Source organism: Melanerpes formicivorus, unplaced genomic scaffold (genome assembly GCF_026170545.1).
Source record: "Melanerpes formicivorus ecotype bairdi unplaced genomic scaffold, bMelFor1.0.p_v2 SCAF_2, whole genome shotgun sequence".
NCBI classification, from domain to species: domain Eukaryota; kingdom Metazoa; phylum Chordata; class Aves; order Piciformes; family Picidae; genus Melanerpes; species Melanerpes formicivorus.
Genome location: NW_027142354.1, coordinates 10861502 through 10876695, shown reverse-complemented (window position 1 = coordinate 10876695; position 15194 = coordinate 10861502). Strand labels below are relative to the sequence as shown.

The 15194-nt window shown below is 38.6% G+C and overlaps 1 protein-coding gene across 7 annotated transcripts in view; it reads left to right on the top strand.

The window, feature by feature from the left end:
• REPS1 (RALBP1 associated Eps domain containing 1) overlaps nucleotides 1-15194 on the top strand; it is a 67462-nt gene that overhangs the window by 5624 nt on the left and 46644 nt on the right. For all 7 annotated transcript variants that reach the window (XM_068150679.1, XM_068150660.1, XM_068150652.1 and 4 more), the window contains exons 2-3: nucleotides 9055-9178; nucleotides 12707-12903. In XM_068150679.1, the coding sequence (XP_068006780.1) occupies nucleotides 9055-9178; nucleotides 12707-12903 (321 nt within the window). The remainder of the gene's footprint in view (nucleotides 1-9054; nucleotides 9179-12706; nucleotides 12904-15194) is intronic.

Below are 15194 nucleotides of genomic sequence, written 5' to 3'. Positions count from 1 at the left end.
AACTTCAGGAGTGTAGATTAAGTCTGTTAAAATTACATTTATGTTTGACTGACTTCTCAGTGTAATTATATTCAGCCCTTGAATGCCTTGACTGGGATTCCTGCTGTATAGTTGCTTATATAGTAAATCCTTCATAATTACATGTGCTAGCAAGAACTCAGCTAATTTCAAGTAGCACAGCTCAGGTTTGTTTGAAAACAGTTTTATTTTTTTCTTTTAAATGTGTTGTCAGGTGACAGCAGGGATGATTAATATCCTTCCTGACATGACTGGATAGAATTCTGAAATCTATCCAGAAATACAAGGGCCTTTGGCAAATCCAGCTGTCTTAGAATCAAGGAACCTGCACAGAATTGTGAACTGTGAACTTGATATTTTTTGCTTGTAAAAGATGATTCTTTGGTATTGCAAGCTTTGAGCACTTCACCCATTGCCAGTGAAAAGTGGGAAATACGCCTTCATCTTAGTCTAATAAATATTACTGCAGATACTAGGAAATTATAGGACTTTGCTGGCAGTCTCTGAATTTTCAACTATGTTTGCTGGCTTTCAAGACATTAGCCTTTACAGACAAGCTTCACACCTCTTAGGTCATAAATATTAGCCATTTAGATTAGTCCTTCTTGTAGAATTCCTAGTCTTCAGATTTGAGTTCTGCTCTTTGCTCAGGTTTAGTCAGAAGTGAGTGTGGGAGCAATATTCTGACTGTCTGACTTTTTTCTTGTTGGAGTTCCAGTGATGATTAGGTTTTGCTTGTTCTTTCTCCTTACAATTTCTTTAGATCTTAGAGTTATTATTCAGCCAACAGTGTCATTCTTTCTAAATTAGTGTACTGAGCTGATTATCATATTTGTGACTTCGTTGTTTTTCCAACCAGGGTTGGTGTTTAAAGAGGTAAATTACCCCATGCACTTGTTGCACAGAAAACCCAAACCTATAAAATTCAGGCATGCTTGTCTGTGCAGAAGAGCTGTATTTTGATGGGTTAAAGGGCTTTTGATGGGGAAAAAAGGTGACAGTCAGACCTGAATTTCTGAGATAATTGACTTCTGACATCTAAAGTGCTCATGAAGTATGGTAACAGAGCAATGAGTAGATTTGGTTTCAAATACATCTTTCAACTTCTGTAATCCCTGAAAAGAGTGACAGGGCCAAGCTGTGTAGAATTAAGCATTAGGTGCTAACTTACTCCTGACTGTTTGTTAGTCATTAATTTTGTAGAAAAGTCTGTTCTTACTGCAGTAGTGCATATGACTTGTTCTTTTTGGAAATAAAATGTCTATAGTGGTGTTAGAAGCTCTGTTCTGAATTTAAAATATAACTCTCTAAATGTGTGGATTTTATAACTTTTAACTGTGGTTTGTTTAAACTTTGATAGACAGGTTGTTAATAGTTGTAGGCCTTACTTGGGAGGAGAGCAGTGCAGAGCCAAGTGACTAACGTTGGTCAGATTGCTCAGAAGAAAACAGATTAAGATGGGAAAGCAGTGTAAAGCAGTGGGTGCAGCAGCTGCAGGTAAACTTGTGTGGAAGTGCTCAGGCATAACAAGACCAGATCAGGGCAGTACTATTTGGCCAGGCCACAGCATGACCACTAATACTACGATCTGAGAATGCCTTAGTCTTCACTTGACATTAGCAAAAAGCCAGAAGCTTGTGTTCATTCTTTCAGGGTTTTTTGTCTTATGTTTTTTCTGGCATAGTGATGGAAGGTGATGTGTGCAGAAAATATTAAAATGGGGAAAGTGAAAAAACAATTACTAGTAAGGAATTTCAGTCACTGGAATGCCACAGTTATAAAGGAGGTCCAAAAGGAATTAAAATGTGTCTATAAATGCTGTTCTCTTCAGCATTTAGCGCTTAAAGAAATTTTGCAGGAAAAATATACAACTAAATACTTCATGGCAGGAGCATCCACAATAAAAAACATTTAAAAACCCTATGTGACCTCTCTTGCACAACTTATTTAACTAATAATTTAATATGCTAAATATATTATTGTTGTAAAATTTCTCTCCAGTGTCTGCTGAGGCTAGCTGTGTTCTTGGTGTTTATATGGATACTTTGCCTGCTATAGCTCGTTCTAGAAGATACAATCCCACCAGTGTTACAGAATCCTCTTGGAGTCTCAAATCAGCAGTCTGGCTCAGGCATTGAATTTTCTTGCTAGAGTGTCTGTCTTCTATGGCTTGAACCTTTCATGGCGGCACCAGGAAAAAGGAGATACCCTTGTTTTGAGGGCAGTTCTTAGCTTGATGTGTGAATATATCTTTCTGAGGACAACTTTGGGCAAGGCAAAAAAGTTGGAGTTAAAAAGTGCTCGTAATGTGTCAAAAGAATGCCTCATTTCTTCATTTTCTGCCCCTCCTAAAAGCAAAGCATACAATTTTCTTGAGACTGCAGCCTTACAAGGAGTTTAGAGACGAGCAAACTTGTACTACCAGCCATGTGTTCCCATGTGCTCCCATGTGCTTTGTAGCTGCTGAGGTGTTGGTTGGTTGTACAGTGGACAGATTGCATGTAATAAAAGGGCAGATAACTAAGACAATAATTTTTTGCTGGCTTACCAAATGGAGTAATCATGCTGTGGGATCAGATAGATGAGCAATAGCTAGTGCTCACGAATGAGGAATTGTGCAGCTGAGAGCACAATTTAGGTTTGGTAGTAAGTAAAATTGCATGGTAAGAAGAGACAGGTATGTGGAATATCTACTTTTAAAATAGCTTACGTGTGTCAAAAATGATTAATGGGTCTCACAGGTCCCTAGGCTGTCTTTTCTGTTTCAGATTTTGTTACTTTTATTTCCATATCTTGCTTCTTTATTGGCATTACTGATTGTAAGGTGCCTCTCACAAACACCTTGCTCTGCCAGAATAGCAGTAGAGAGAATCTTAATGAAAGTAAAGAGAAACACTACCTTGAGGTATTTCAGCTATCACTTTTTACTTGGGAGAGCAGTAGCTCCTTTCTGAGTGAGTGTTCATCTGGTTGTCTGGATTTTCCTTTGTTGGTGCTATTGAACATGTCAGAAAGGAATATGCCTCTTTGTTCTGTCCTTTTTTGGAGGATAGCTGGCAATAATTTGGTTTTCAGTTATAGTCAAATGGGACAGTTTATGGCTCTAGATCTTTGGAGAAATGGCCCCTTTAAACTGGTATCTTGAACTTTTTTTGTAGTTGAGTGTAGGGTGCACCTGCCTCATCTTTGTACTTTGGTTACAATGTAATACCAAATCAACACGGGAATTGCTGAGCTGTGGAGCTCTGCAGGTAAGATCCATGTGTATGGCTTGTAACAGCCTTTGCAGGAGCTGTTACCTGGACCACAAATGTTGATTGCAAATGGAAAAATCAAAGCTACTGCATTAGAAAGTGTCTTTGATAAGTGAGGCTAATCCACCACAAGCATACATGCTATCAGGAACAACCGGAGATGCTGCAGACTGCTTTTGAAATGGGTTGAGATCAGGAATGACCTAAAATAGCTGGCTTAAAAGTACTAGAATAGGTGAAATTTTTATGAATTTTTTTTTTTTGGTGTGTTCAACATAGTCATTTGCCAAGATGTGTATATATCACACACCTTTGTCATAAATCAGAGTTAAATTTTCAGTGCTTTCTGTCTTCTGCTTTTCTGCTAACAGTGGAAGCATGATTCCACATCTGCCACCACTTACTCAGGGAGTAGACACCCTGGTAAAACAGATCTCAAAATACAAGGGCAGAATCATTCCTCTGAGGCTTAGAATACTGGGTTTGTTTTGGTTTGGTTTGTTTTTTTTAATAGCTAATTCTTTATTTCTGGTGTGATTAATTCTGAAATTTCATTTAATTGAAGCTGAAATGTCCTGTGGAATGAGAAAGTGTTCTAAGTATCTACAGAAAATTGTCAGAGCTACTCAGCTTTTTCTCCCTGTTGGTATTTTAGCAGTTTACTTCAATGGTGGATGTGTGCAGTCTGAAAATCAAGGGTGGAGAAGTATAAGGAGAGGCTCAGACAGTAGGAGACTCTAAATAGTTTGTTGCCAGAAAGTGTGTTGTCTTGGAAGTCCTCCAGTACTATTGACTTTATTTCATTAAAGGTCTGTGTTCCTAAGCCAGGTTTGTGGCATTGACAGAGATCCATCTTCATGAAACAGTTTGTAAGACTTAAAAGGAAACTTTACTATTTGTTACACAACAAAGTACAACAATGTCCCAAATACACTAAGAATTCCCAAGCACATGATATCAAGTAGTTAGCTATATTTACTGCTATGCTTTCTAAGTACCTAATGAGATAAAGGTATTTATTAGAGGTAATGTTATACTTGGTGTTCAGCACATGAATGCTTACTTCTTTACACTTATTAAATGTAGTAGTTCTCAATGTCCTTTATAAATCCATTTAACAAATGGTCTTCAGATAGGTCTAAGACTGTTTAAGTGTTTGTCACACTGTGCTGTTGGTGCTGAAACAGAATTCAGAGCGATACTTGGACTTTCTAATGAATTTTTTTTGTCTGGTCTCCTTTTATTATTTTTTTTTCCTTGTGTGTCACTATGTGCCAGCATTTCTAGAGCCTTGCAGAGAACTGGGTCAGAGACTTGACTTGGTTAAAAATAACTCATCAAAAGGAGGATCTTTGTCAGTTCTCTTGTCTTCTTTCTGCTGCTCAGGGCTGTCAACTGTTGCATTTGAGAAAAGGTACCATTGAAGTGAGGTTTTTCTGAAGGAAAGTTAAAAATTGATGAATAATTAATCAGTGTTGCTTTGTCCAGTTGATAGGTGAGAGATTGTAGTTAGAACACTGTCAGGCTTTGGTCTGCAATTAGTGAGGCAGATTGAGATAAGTGAAATGGCGGGAATTGATCTGTTGAACAGTGGCTGAAGAGTAACAAGATTAGAAGGTCACAAGTTACTAGGAAAGAACCTATTCAACCTAGATAAAGCAAGTAGTTTTTCATTGGTATGTAGTGATGGTCAGATTTACTTTTTTTTTTTTCCTGCTATAGCAGCAATGATTAGATTTTTTCCTATTTTAAACGTTCCTTATACAGCTCCAGGTTTCATTACACTGTAGAGATACAGATAAATTTTGTTGTAGCTGATGTGAGTGGATTACATGACTTCAGGAGCCTTTGTACTACAGCATACTCTAGTGCCCAATTTGAGACTGTATTGTAATAAACTTCTGGTTTGGAAAACATCCTGTCAGATTTATTTAATGCTTAAGTTTGTAGAGAGCTTTGGAATTGTCATCAATGTATTGCTGCATAAGGGACATAAATAACATTGTTGACGTGATAAGATTTTTCATTTTAAACTGTGAATCAAAATCAATCTACTTGGTTACTTTTGGATTAAATAACCTAGAACTGAATGCCAATTTTTTTTTCTTTTTAATTTGTTGGCATTTTTAGCTGAAGTAACTGTGACCTTTTTCAGAAAGAAATGAATTTCTTGCTTTTGATTTTAAGGTTATTGTCAATATGCACAGTAAAACTCTAAATATCGAAGGACAAGCATATTCATGTGGTCTGATTTAACTCAAATTTGTATCAGATATTGTCTAATATGAAAATTTGTTTTGCATCTCTGATGCATTCTTTATATGATATTTTCATGGTGCTTGTTTCATTTACATGTAAAGGAAAAAATCTCTTATGTAAGTGTGATCAGACACCTGAAGAGGTTTCTCTGAGAGGGTGTAGTCTCCTCCTCCTTGGATGTATTCCAAATCCAACTGGACGTGGTCCTAAGCAACCTGTTGTAGCTGAGCCTGCTTTGAGCAAGGGAAGTGGAGTGGATTATCTCAAGGACCTTTCCAAGCAGGTGATTCCAAGCAGGAATTCTATGATTCCCTGTAGGGTTTAAGTACACCAATAATACAAATATGAAAATTCAAGTCACAGTAGGACAACTAGAATGCCCAAATGAAGAATTTGTTAATAAAAGCAGGACCAAATGTATATTCAGAATCCCAGTTCTTTCTTACTTCATATGAATGTGGGTTTTTTTGTTACTCATCCTTAGTGGATAGATTTGTGTTAATGTCATAGTTTAGATGAGGTGTTACAAAAGATCCTGCTATGAGCTGGTTTGCTGCTCCCTTCTGCCAGCATACACCATGTGTGTTGTAAGTTCCAGCCTTCTAAAACTGCCGTAAGGTCTTGCCTCTTACCACTCTCTGGTATGGAACAGTGGGTACTTCAGTAACTGTCAACAAAGAGAGTAAATTTTTTAATCTTTAATATGTAGGTGGCATGCATGTTGCTTCATTTATTGTTTTAGCACTGAAGTCATCCCTGCCTAAATACTGTTGTGCTTTTGTGGATATAATGCTTACAGGTGATGTGTTTGATTTGTTTTGTAGAAGAACCTGGGGGCAGGTGGGCTGTGATATTCTGGAAAACTCTCCTAGAGAGGCTTTCTGAGTTCTGGAAAGTGTTTCATCGCATTTGGTAGAGATGTGTTTTTTCTGCTTGACTTGGAATTTTTAAAGGTTCTCCAGCCTTGGTGGGTTTGGTTCACAAATGTTACCAAGTTCAAGGACCTCTTATTTGAAACTTGTAAGAGTTGTAGAAACTACGTGCTTGAAATGGTGTCATTTGTCAACATGCTTTTTCCTGTGCCTATCTGATCTGCACCAACTTCTGGTATTGTTGATGCTGCTGTTACTTCAGTGTGATGGCTGCATGTGCAGTTTTGTAATTTACAGCTTCTGTATTGAGTAGTGCTTTGGTGTTTTTGTTTTGTGGGGGGTTTTGTTTGTTCCTTTTGGGTTTGTTGTCTTTTGTTTGTATCAACAGCTTCTAGCAATACTGGAGCTTCAGAGTTGCTTGCCTTAATCCGACTAACTGCTGTAGTGTGACCTCAGGATCTTCATATCTAAGGAGATGTTGGAGTATTTGTCTTGAAGATGGCTCTGCAATCCTTGAAGAGTTTAAGGAAGTTTCTTATCCCATCTCCTTCTAAGAAGATGAAAGCACTAAATGCAGATCTTGGAGAAGCAATCCCTTGATTACTTTATTATTTCCCCCCCCCAGTCAATGTAGCTTATTACCTGTTGGATGTTTAAATCCTCCTTCAGGGAGATTATAGATTGGCTGTTTTGAGTGTGTTCAAACGTTTTGGCAGCAGAGAAGTCTCCACTAGGTGTTTGCATTTAATTATTTTCTTCAACCTTCAGTTGTATTTCTGATTGGATTGTAATCTGCTTGAAATACAGGACTTCTCTGGCTATCTGTGGGTGAATTTGACAGTTTGTTGTTTAGCAGTGTAAGAGCTTTCTTTTTTTATTAGTTGTGGGGGTTCTTTTATATCCTTAGCCTTTTCCTTTTATTGATACTTAGATCTGGCATGTTTTCTGCATTTGTATCTATTTAATTTGAATCCATGCTTGTCTTTCTAATACTTATCTGTCATGGTAGCTTAATTATTAGTTCAGTTTGTAACTGAAGTTTTTTTTACAATCTGGCAGTACTGATTAACTCCAAACAAGATAATTTCCAGTCCAACACTAGCTTTCAAACTGACCAAAGCTTTTGTTGTTTAATGATACCATAGGCTCCAAATGCATGTGTCATTGCTTCCTTTCACAAGAAGCTTTTCCAGAATCTGCTCAATTATTCATGTGTCAGTGCTAGGCCACTGGATCCACAAGCTTTTTCTGTGTTGGGCATAGTCAAGTACGTGGATGTTTATCATTCTTCCGGTATACAGTGCTTCAAAAAGAGTGGTTTTTTGCTATCACACTGGTTTTAATTGCTATCTGTCTCTTTAATCTTCATCGCTCTAATTCTGGCAGATACTTAAACTCAGTGTAGTTATTTTGGACATTAGGCTGGGTACAGGCAATTTACTTTAGATGTTCATGCCAGAAAGTTTTATTGTTCAAGTTGTTACCTCTCAATTTACAGTCACTTCTTTCCTTGTGGAGTTGGAGGAGGAGAGAAATTATTAGTACTACAAGAAGATTGGTGGATCTTTTGAGCAGTTTCAAGCTTGTGAGATTAGATGGGGCACCTCTGAGGGTGCTGAGGAAGCTAACCCTTTCTTTGAGTAGTTGTAAAGGTCCCAACAGAACACCACTTTGTTGTATTTCTTAAATGAAACAGCATCTGTGGCATTGTTTGGGGAACCTGAAGTTCTGCATTATCCTTCAATGCTGAAATCCACGCATGTGTGTGGATACTTTTGTGGACTGAATGAATGCTTTATAGGTTTGTTTTAGAAGTTGAAGGTTAAGTTTTATCAAACCTATATCAGAAGAGGCTAGAAGGTATCATTTGCAACTGTCTAGCTCTTTCCTAAATTCTAGCCTTGTCACTGAAATTCTTTAGGGGGAAGTTTGGAGGCAGACTGTTTCTCTTTCATTACTGTTCCAAATAATTCTCAAAATTGAAGTCTTCGTTTTCTGTTTCTGGATTACATCAATATAATACTAGAAATGTTGAATGATGTTTTATGTTGCAGTTACTGGGAGGTGGTTGAGTTGCCATCCATGGATGTGTTTAAAAGATGCATAGATGTGGTGCCGAGGGACATGGTTTTGCACCAGGCTTCATAGGTAGATAATGGCTGGACTCAACCGTAAAAGGTCTTTTCCAACCAAAATGGTTCTATGATTCAGTGATACAACTTGTGACAGAATAGCTAATAGCAACATAGGATGTTTATGATTTGCTCTCTTGGCCTTTTTGGTTTTGGTGGGTTTTATAAAATTATTTTTGGGGAAAAGTTGTTTGTTTGCCTTCTTTTTAAAGGAGCATGACTCAGTTATTGTCTCTTATTCTGCCTTATCAACTTAGCAGAACCTCTAAAGCGTAGGTGAAAGGAAATGTGGATAATTGAGAAAAACATAAGTTTTAGACATGGTGCTTTTGCTTTTTTTGCATACTCTGACTCCTGTCACATAATATTTAGAGGTTGCACATAAAGTTGTTACTGTAAGATTGTGTATAGGAAGCAGTTACAAGCATTTTATGCAAGGTGGGGTGCTGTTTAATGTATGAGATTGCCTCTATTCGTGTTTTAAACCTCATTGTACAAGTAACTGTATTTTGTTTTCAGATCATGGAGCTCTGTGGTGCAACAAGACTTGGCTATTTTGGAAGAAGTCAATTTTACATTGCTTTGAAACTTGTTGCTGTGGCCCAATCTGGTCTCCCTCTAAGAGTGGAAAGCTTAAATACAGGTAAATCACAGGACGGGCAGGAGGGGGGAAGGGCAGGCAGAATTATCGTAGACTTGGCTCAAAGGCTCTTGTAGATCAACCTTGTAAATTAGTGTAGTCTGTCTTTTTATACATGGTGCTAACTTAAAAATTGCAGAGAGTCTATGAGGAACTTTAAGGGAAATATGAATTGAAATGCCTTATTCTTACTGAATATGTATTGTGTTCATCATGGGCTAAATAAACAACTACTACTGCCCCTTGATTAGGTACGAGTTCATTCTATAGATACAAATGTGAGAACTTGGGTTCTTCTGGATATACTGCAGGGACTACTAGAAGGAAAAAAAGAATTCACATTTAGTCTTTTGTAGTTACTGAGTTTATGAAGCCTTGATTGCAACAAATGGAAGATCATCTTTTCTAAAGTCATGTTCCTTTGCACTTGGCCTGACAGTTTTCTCCCTAAGCACAAATATGAAGACTAGTGGTTAAAGATTTTTCTAGTTAAAACCTGACCTGTAAAAGGCCTTTGAAGTCTGTTATCAGCCAAAACACCTGTTAATCCTCCTTTTCAAAGGTCAGCTGTAGTGTGGATAGCCAAATAGGATCAGGGACAGACTCACTCTAGGAAAATGGTTCAGAACAGCAGAAAGAGCTTTGGTGTGTGAGGCTCTGCACCAAAGGCTGTACGTAGTCTTCTGAGTGACATAAGTGAATCCATGTCAGTGTTGCTCTGTAAGATGAAAAGAGCCTTAGGAAGATAAAGTAGTGACTTATAAGCCACTGTAGCCCTTTGTGGTGTAGTACACAATTCACAACTTGAAATTATCTCTGGAGTACAGCTTTGCATTAAGGTGACTTCCTTAGTAGATTTTGTCTGTAGAATACATATTATGATATCACTTAACACGTGCTAGTAATTAAAAGAAAGCTTAGAATGTTTTTGTGTCTAAAGGACACAGATTAAACAGTAGTTAAGGGGACTGTGTTAAAAGCAACCTGATAGGACTGAAGTATTTGATAAAGTATAAAAAAAGAAAGGAATCATTCTGTATACTTTCACTGTTCTGTTTATTCTAGGCTTGTACAAACAGTACATACTACTTTCATGGGGTTTTCTTTGTGTAGCTTTTAGGAAAAGTGCATGGTTTCAGTTAACTGAAGCAGGTTTGCTGGTATTCAAGCTCCTTTCTGCTCATAATCCACTCTGTTAAGAAAAATTAGGGAAATAATTTATAATGACTGTTCCCAACTCTAAAACCTTCAGCATATTGTAGTAGGGAGCCTCAGAAAGTTGGAAGGGGGCCTTTGACTCTTAATATCAGATAGAACTGGGACTTGATAGAACAATTGTGGGATTTCTTATCAAGTACCAGCTGAGGAAAACAAAGACTAAAATCCATGTATGCGGCTTTTCCCAGGGTTTTTGTATTCTTAGTTGTCTTTTAAGGCAAGATTCCTTAACTGAATGGAGATTTTATATATATTTAAAAAAAAAAATCAAAATCAAGTCAGTCATTTAGTTGAGGGTACAGAAATAATTTTTAAAAATATGGTGCTGTAAAATTAGCAGCCATTGGAATTGTTACAATGGAATGCATTTCCTTGATTCTTGACAAAGCTGGAAATAATTGTAATGATTTCTGGACTTCTAGGAATGATTAACTGGTTCTAAATCTGCTAAATATGACAAGTACACTTGACAGAACATTTATTTTTACCCTAACCGTTTTTAGCTTTGGCTGTCGGTTGCCTTGGTTGCAGTGGTTCCAGTCCTGTCTACAAAGTTCCTGCTTCTAGAACGATTCAAGTGTTGTTGTACCAGCCACTAAACAGCTAAAATGCAGTAGTCTGAAGACTTACAAAATAGTCCTGAGCTTGGGTTACCCATTACTGGTAATCCAAGCTGGCAGCAACGTGGTTGATAAGAAGGGCACCAGGACAATCCAAAAGGAATTCACGCCCTCAGACAATTGATTGATGGGGCAGGAGCTCAAGTGGTGTTCTGCTCACTTCCCTCAGTGGCAGGGGTGTGCGCTGAAAGGAACAAGGGAACCCATGCCATCAACAAATGGCTCAAGGGATGGTGCCAGCAGTGGAATTTTGGATTCTTTGATCAAGGGGCAACTTTTAACGCATCTGGCCTGCTGGACCTAGATGGGGTGAATCTTATCTAGAAAGGGGATTGAGTCCACCATTAGTAAATTTGCAGATGACACCAAGTTGGGAACAGGTGTTGGTCTGTTAGAGGGTAGAAAGGCTCTGCAGAGAGACCTTGACAGGCTGGACAGATGGGTGGAGTCCAACATGATGACATTTAACAAGTTCAGGTGCTGGGTGCTGCACTTTGGCCACAGCAACCCCATGCAGTGCTACAGAATGGGGTCAGAGTGGCTGGAGAACAGCCAGGCCAAAAGGGACCTGGGAGTACTGATCGACAGCTGGCTGAATATGATACAGCAGTGTGCTGTCTCACGCGTATTGTCTGGCTGTAGCTCACTGTTCAGAGACATGAATCACTTTCCTAGTGCAACGTGGGGTACAGTGCTAATGTGAAAGTTGGTATTTAGGTATGAGGAAAGCATCAGGAATTGCTTCAACAGTGTATCTGTGTGATGGGTAATGGCAAATTTAGCCAAGAAGCTGTTGCATGCTTGTGGTAGGTTGAGAGGCCAATTCTCCCACCAGGAGCAAAAGAAAAGACTCAGACAAATGGATTACAAAAAATGGTGGAAAGTTTAAATGGAAAACAAAACAGAGAACCACAAGCACTGTGACAAAAGAGAGATCCCAAAACATACCCAAAAGCATCCCACCCCCACCTGAGGGTACACACAAAACCCCCCAGGGCTCTTTCTCCCCTGCCGCTCCTCGGCCTTGGGCCTAGCGAGGCCCAAGAGAGGCGGCTCACCCCATTACCCAGGTAGTGGTGAGGGAAGAAAGAGGAAGTGCAGGACCCCCCCGCTGATGTCTTAGAGGGGAGCAGGGCATTATGGGATGAAATACCTGGCTTCCTGTGCCTACCCACTGGGCTGGACTCTTTTGGGACATGCCTGAACCAGTGCTCCATCTCTGATGAAAGATGTTTGGCATGTTGAATTGTGCTTAGTGACAGAGGCTTAAATCAAGAATTTATGTTCTTACTGGAGCATTGTTCTATAATACTGGGTACATAAAGATGTCTGTGACACATGGTTGTTGGATACTGTGAATACTGTGGACTCTTTACAGTTCAGTTTAATTCTTATGTAGTAAATTGTATGCAATTTCATCTGATTTGAATACAATTGATAGTAGCACTGATTCACTTCCAATACCAAAAGGAGCTGATGCAAGAAGTCGGCAAGAAAGTAAATTTGAGCAATGCCTGTAAATTTTTTGTTGGAAAAATCGACTGTTTGACAAAATGCTTGAGTATGGCAGCAGTCTCAGTGTTTGAGGCAAGTGAGACACTCAAAATTTTAATTACTGAACAGAACCACATTTTTAATTTTGAGCATCATACTTCTGTATCGTAAATGGCCTGCACTTTTTTTCTTTTAACAGTAAAAGACCTCCCTCTTCCCAGATTTGTTGTATCAAAGAATGAGCAAGAATCAAGACATACAGCCTTGTATTCTTCAGATGCTGATAGCTCAGCTTCATATTCAGGTGTGATTCCTCCTCCACCTGGCAGGATACAAGTCAAAAAAGGCTCTGTGAGCCACGATGCAGTTCAGCAACGTACATCAACTGATCAACAGGTAAGTTAAGAGTAAATGGGACTTCCAGCCACAACTCCACGTAGTCGTCAGTGAGGGGGGGTCTAAGCTTTGTTGCTTTCAATACAGTTTCTCAAAATATCTGGTGTATGTTATACATGAAGGCCACACAGGCTTCTGAAATACTTCCATGTGGGAGGTGGCTTTTTTCTTTTTTAAGAAGTTGTGTAATCTGTGTTTAAAATACTGGTGGTAACGAACAGAGGATTGAGACACAACAGAAAACCAATACATAAGATATGATAGCAAATACCGAGTTGAAGTCATGATACTCATGCCTCATTTATTAGATTACCTTGGCTTCCAGGTCATTGGAACAGTGGTGCTGAGTGTAGTGCAGTAATGAATTTCTAGTCCTTTAACATGCTCCAGTACCTCTAAATCTGAAGCATTCTGTTTTAGGAAAAAAAAATATATTAACATCTCACACTTACTTTTCTTTGCCTTACATTTTATTGGTCAGCTATTTAATTGTTGAGACAATGAGAACAAGAAATCACAGAAGTTTTCACACAGGTTTGGGGTTGGTTTTTTTTTTGGCGAGCTCTAATAATGACAAAATTAATTTTCTTCTGCTTGCTGGTTTTTACCTTCAGCTATAGGTTATTTGAATGTTGAAAAACTGCAAAGGCTTACTGCTCTGTCTCCTCATAATTCCTCATTTTTTTATAGCCTTTACACACTCTCTCCATAAGGAAATATTTTCTTACTATACTCAGTGTTCTTGCTTGTAGAAAAAAAAACCACTACATTTTAGTTGGGTCTACATGACCAGCTTTCTTCCCCTTGGTATACTCTTTCCTGAGCACCTCTATGGGAATCAAGGAATAACTCATGAACATTTATTAGGCTTGCAGGAAACAGACCATCCTGATCCAATATAAAGAAAATGAGCAGAGATCATCCATAATCAGTGTTGGGCTGCCACTTCCTTCCTTCCAAACTGAAGGTTGAAACTAATGAAAGGAGGGCTGGCAGTAGATTTGAAGATAGCTTGTGTTTGACTAGTCTTTGGTAGGGGTGTTAAAACTACCAAGTTCTACATGAATAAATCAACAGCCACAAATCTCATTGATCTGATGATAGATTTTTAGTTTGTTTGAAATAGTGTTTTATATGCTTGCATCATGATACTGAGTTTATTTAAGTGTACAGCTGTAATTGGATAGAGGAATTTGTTCTGGTGTGAGCTTCAACAACAAACTGTTTGAGGTCTTCCAAGTTCTGGATAAAGAAGCTACATATTCACAAAGATGTACAAGCATCCAAGTTTCATTCCTCTGTCTTGGCCGATAGAGGCAGCTTGGTATCACTTTCACACAAGCCTGCATGGGATCATGAAACTAAAGAAACTCTGTGTATTAGTTCTTTGTGAGGTCTGTCCCAGAAAAGAGACTTGGAGTAAAAGTAACAGATGACACAACACTGAGCCCAGCAGTTTTAAGCTGTATGGTCTGGAATGTCAGGGAAATATTGTCTGAATTAGCACCTTGTTGTAAAATTCTGCTTTCTGAGACTGATTCTGCATTTCTGACTATACAATGAATCCATTCAAACAGCCTTCTTGTCATCCGACACTGTGTTAGAAGCAAACTGACAAGGAGGCTTGAGTCCAGATTTCTCACTTAACCCTGTCAATACTCTTAATTGGGTTATTTTCTGGCAGATTGATGCAGCTTTTATATGTGATTTATTTCAAAGAAATTGCTGATCCAGTTGTCTTTACCTGAAGATGCCATTCAGATTTTAAAATCTAGAATGAGATTCAGACTGTGAATTCTCATTAAATGCCACCTCTTTAAGTGATGAGGACAAAAAGAGATGAAATCTGAGGAGTGAATTATAGCATGCCATTTTTCTAGGGATCACTGTTCTTTCTGGAAGAATTTAAATGTCAAAGTTAAGCTTGGATATTTCAGTTTTAGAGACTGTTATGTAACTATTAGATACTGACAGAATCACAGAATGTTAGAGGTTGAAAGGGAACTCCAGAGATTAAGTCCAGACCCCTGCCAAAGCAGGATCACCTAGGGGAGGCTGCGGAGGAATACGTCCAAGTGGATTTTGAAAGTCTTCAGAGAAGGACATGCCACAATCTCTCTGTGAGCCTGTTCTAATGTCCCATCACCCTCACTGTAAAGGTGTCTGGTGCTGAGGTCGAACCTCCTGTGTTCTAGCTTGTACCTGTTAATCCTTATCCTATCACTGGGCACCACCAAAAAGAGACTGATGCCTTCACCTTGACACCCACCCGCCAGATATTCATAGATGCT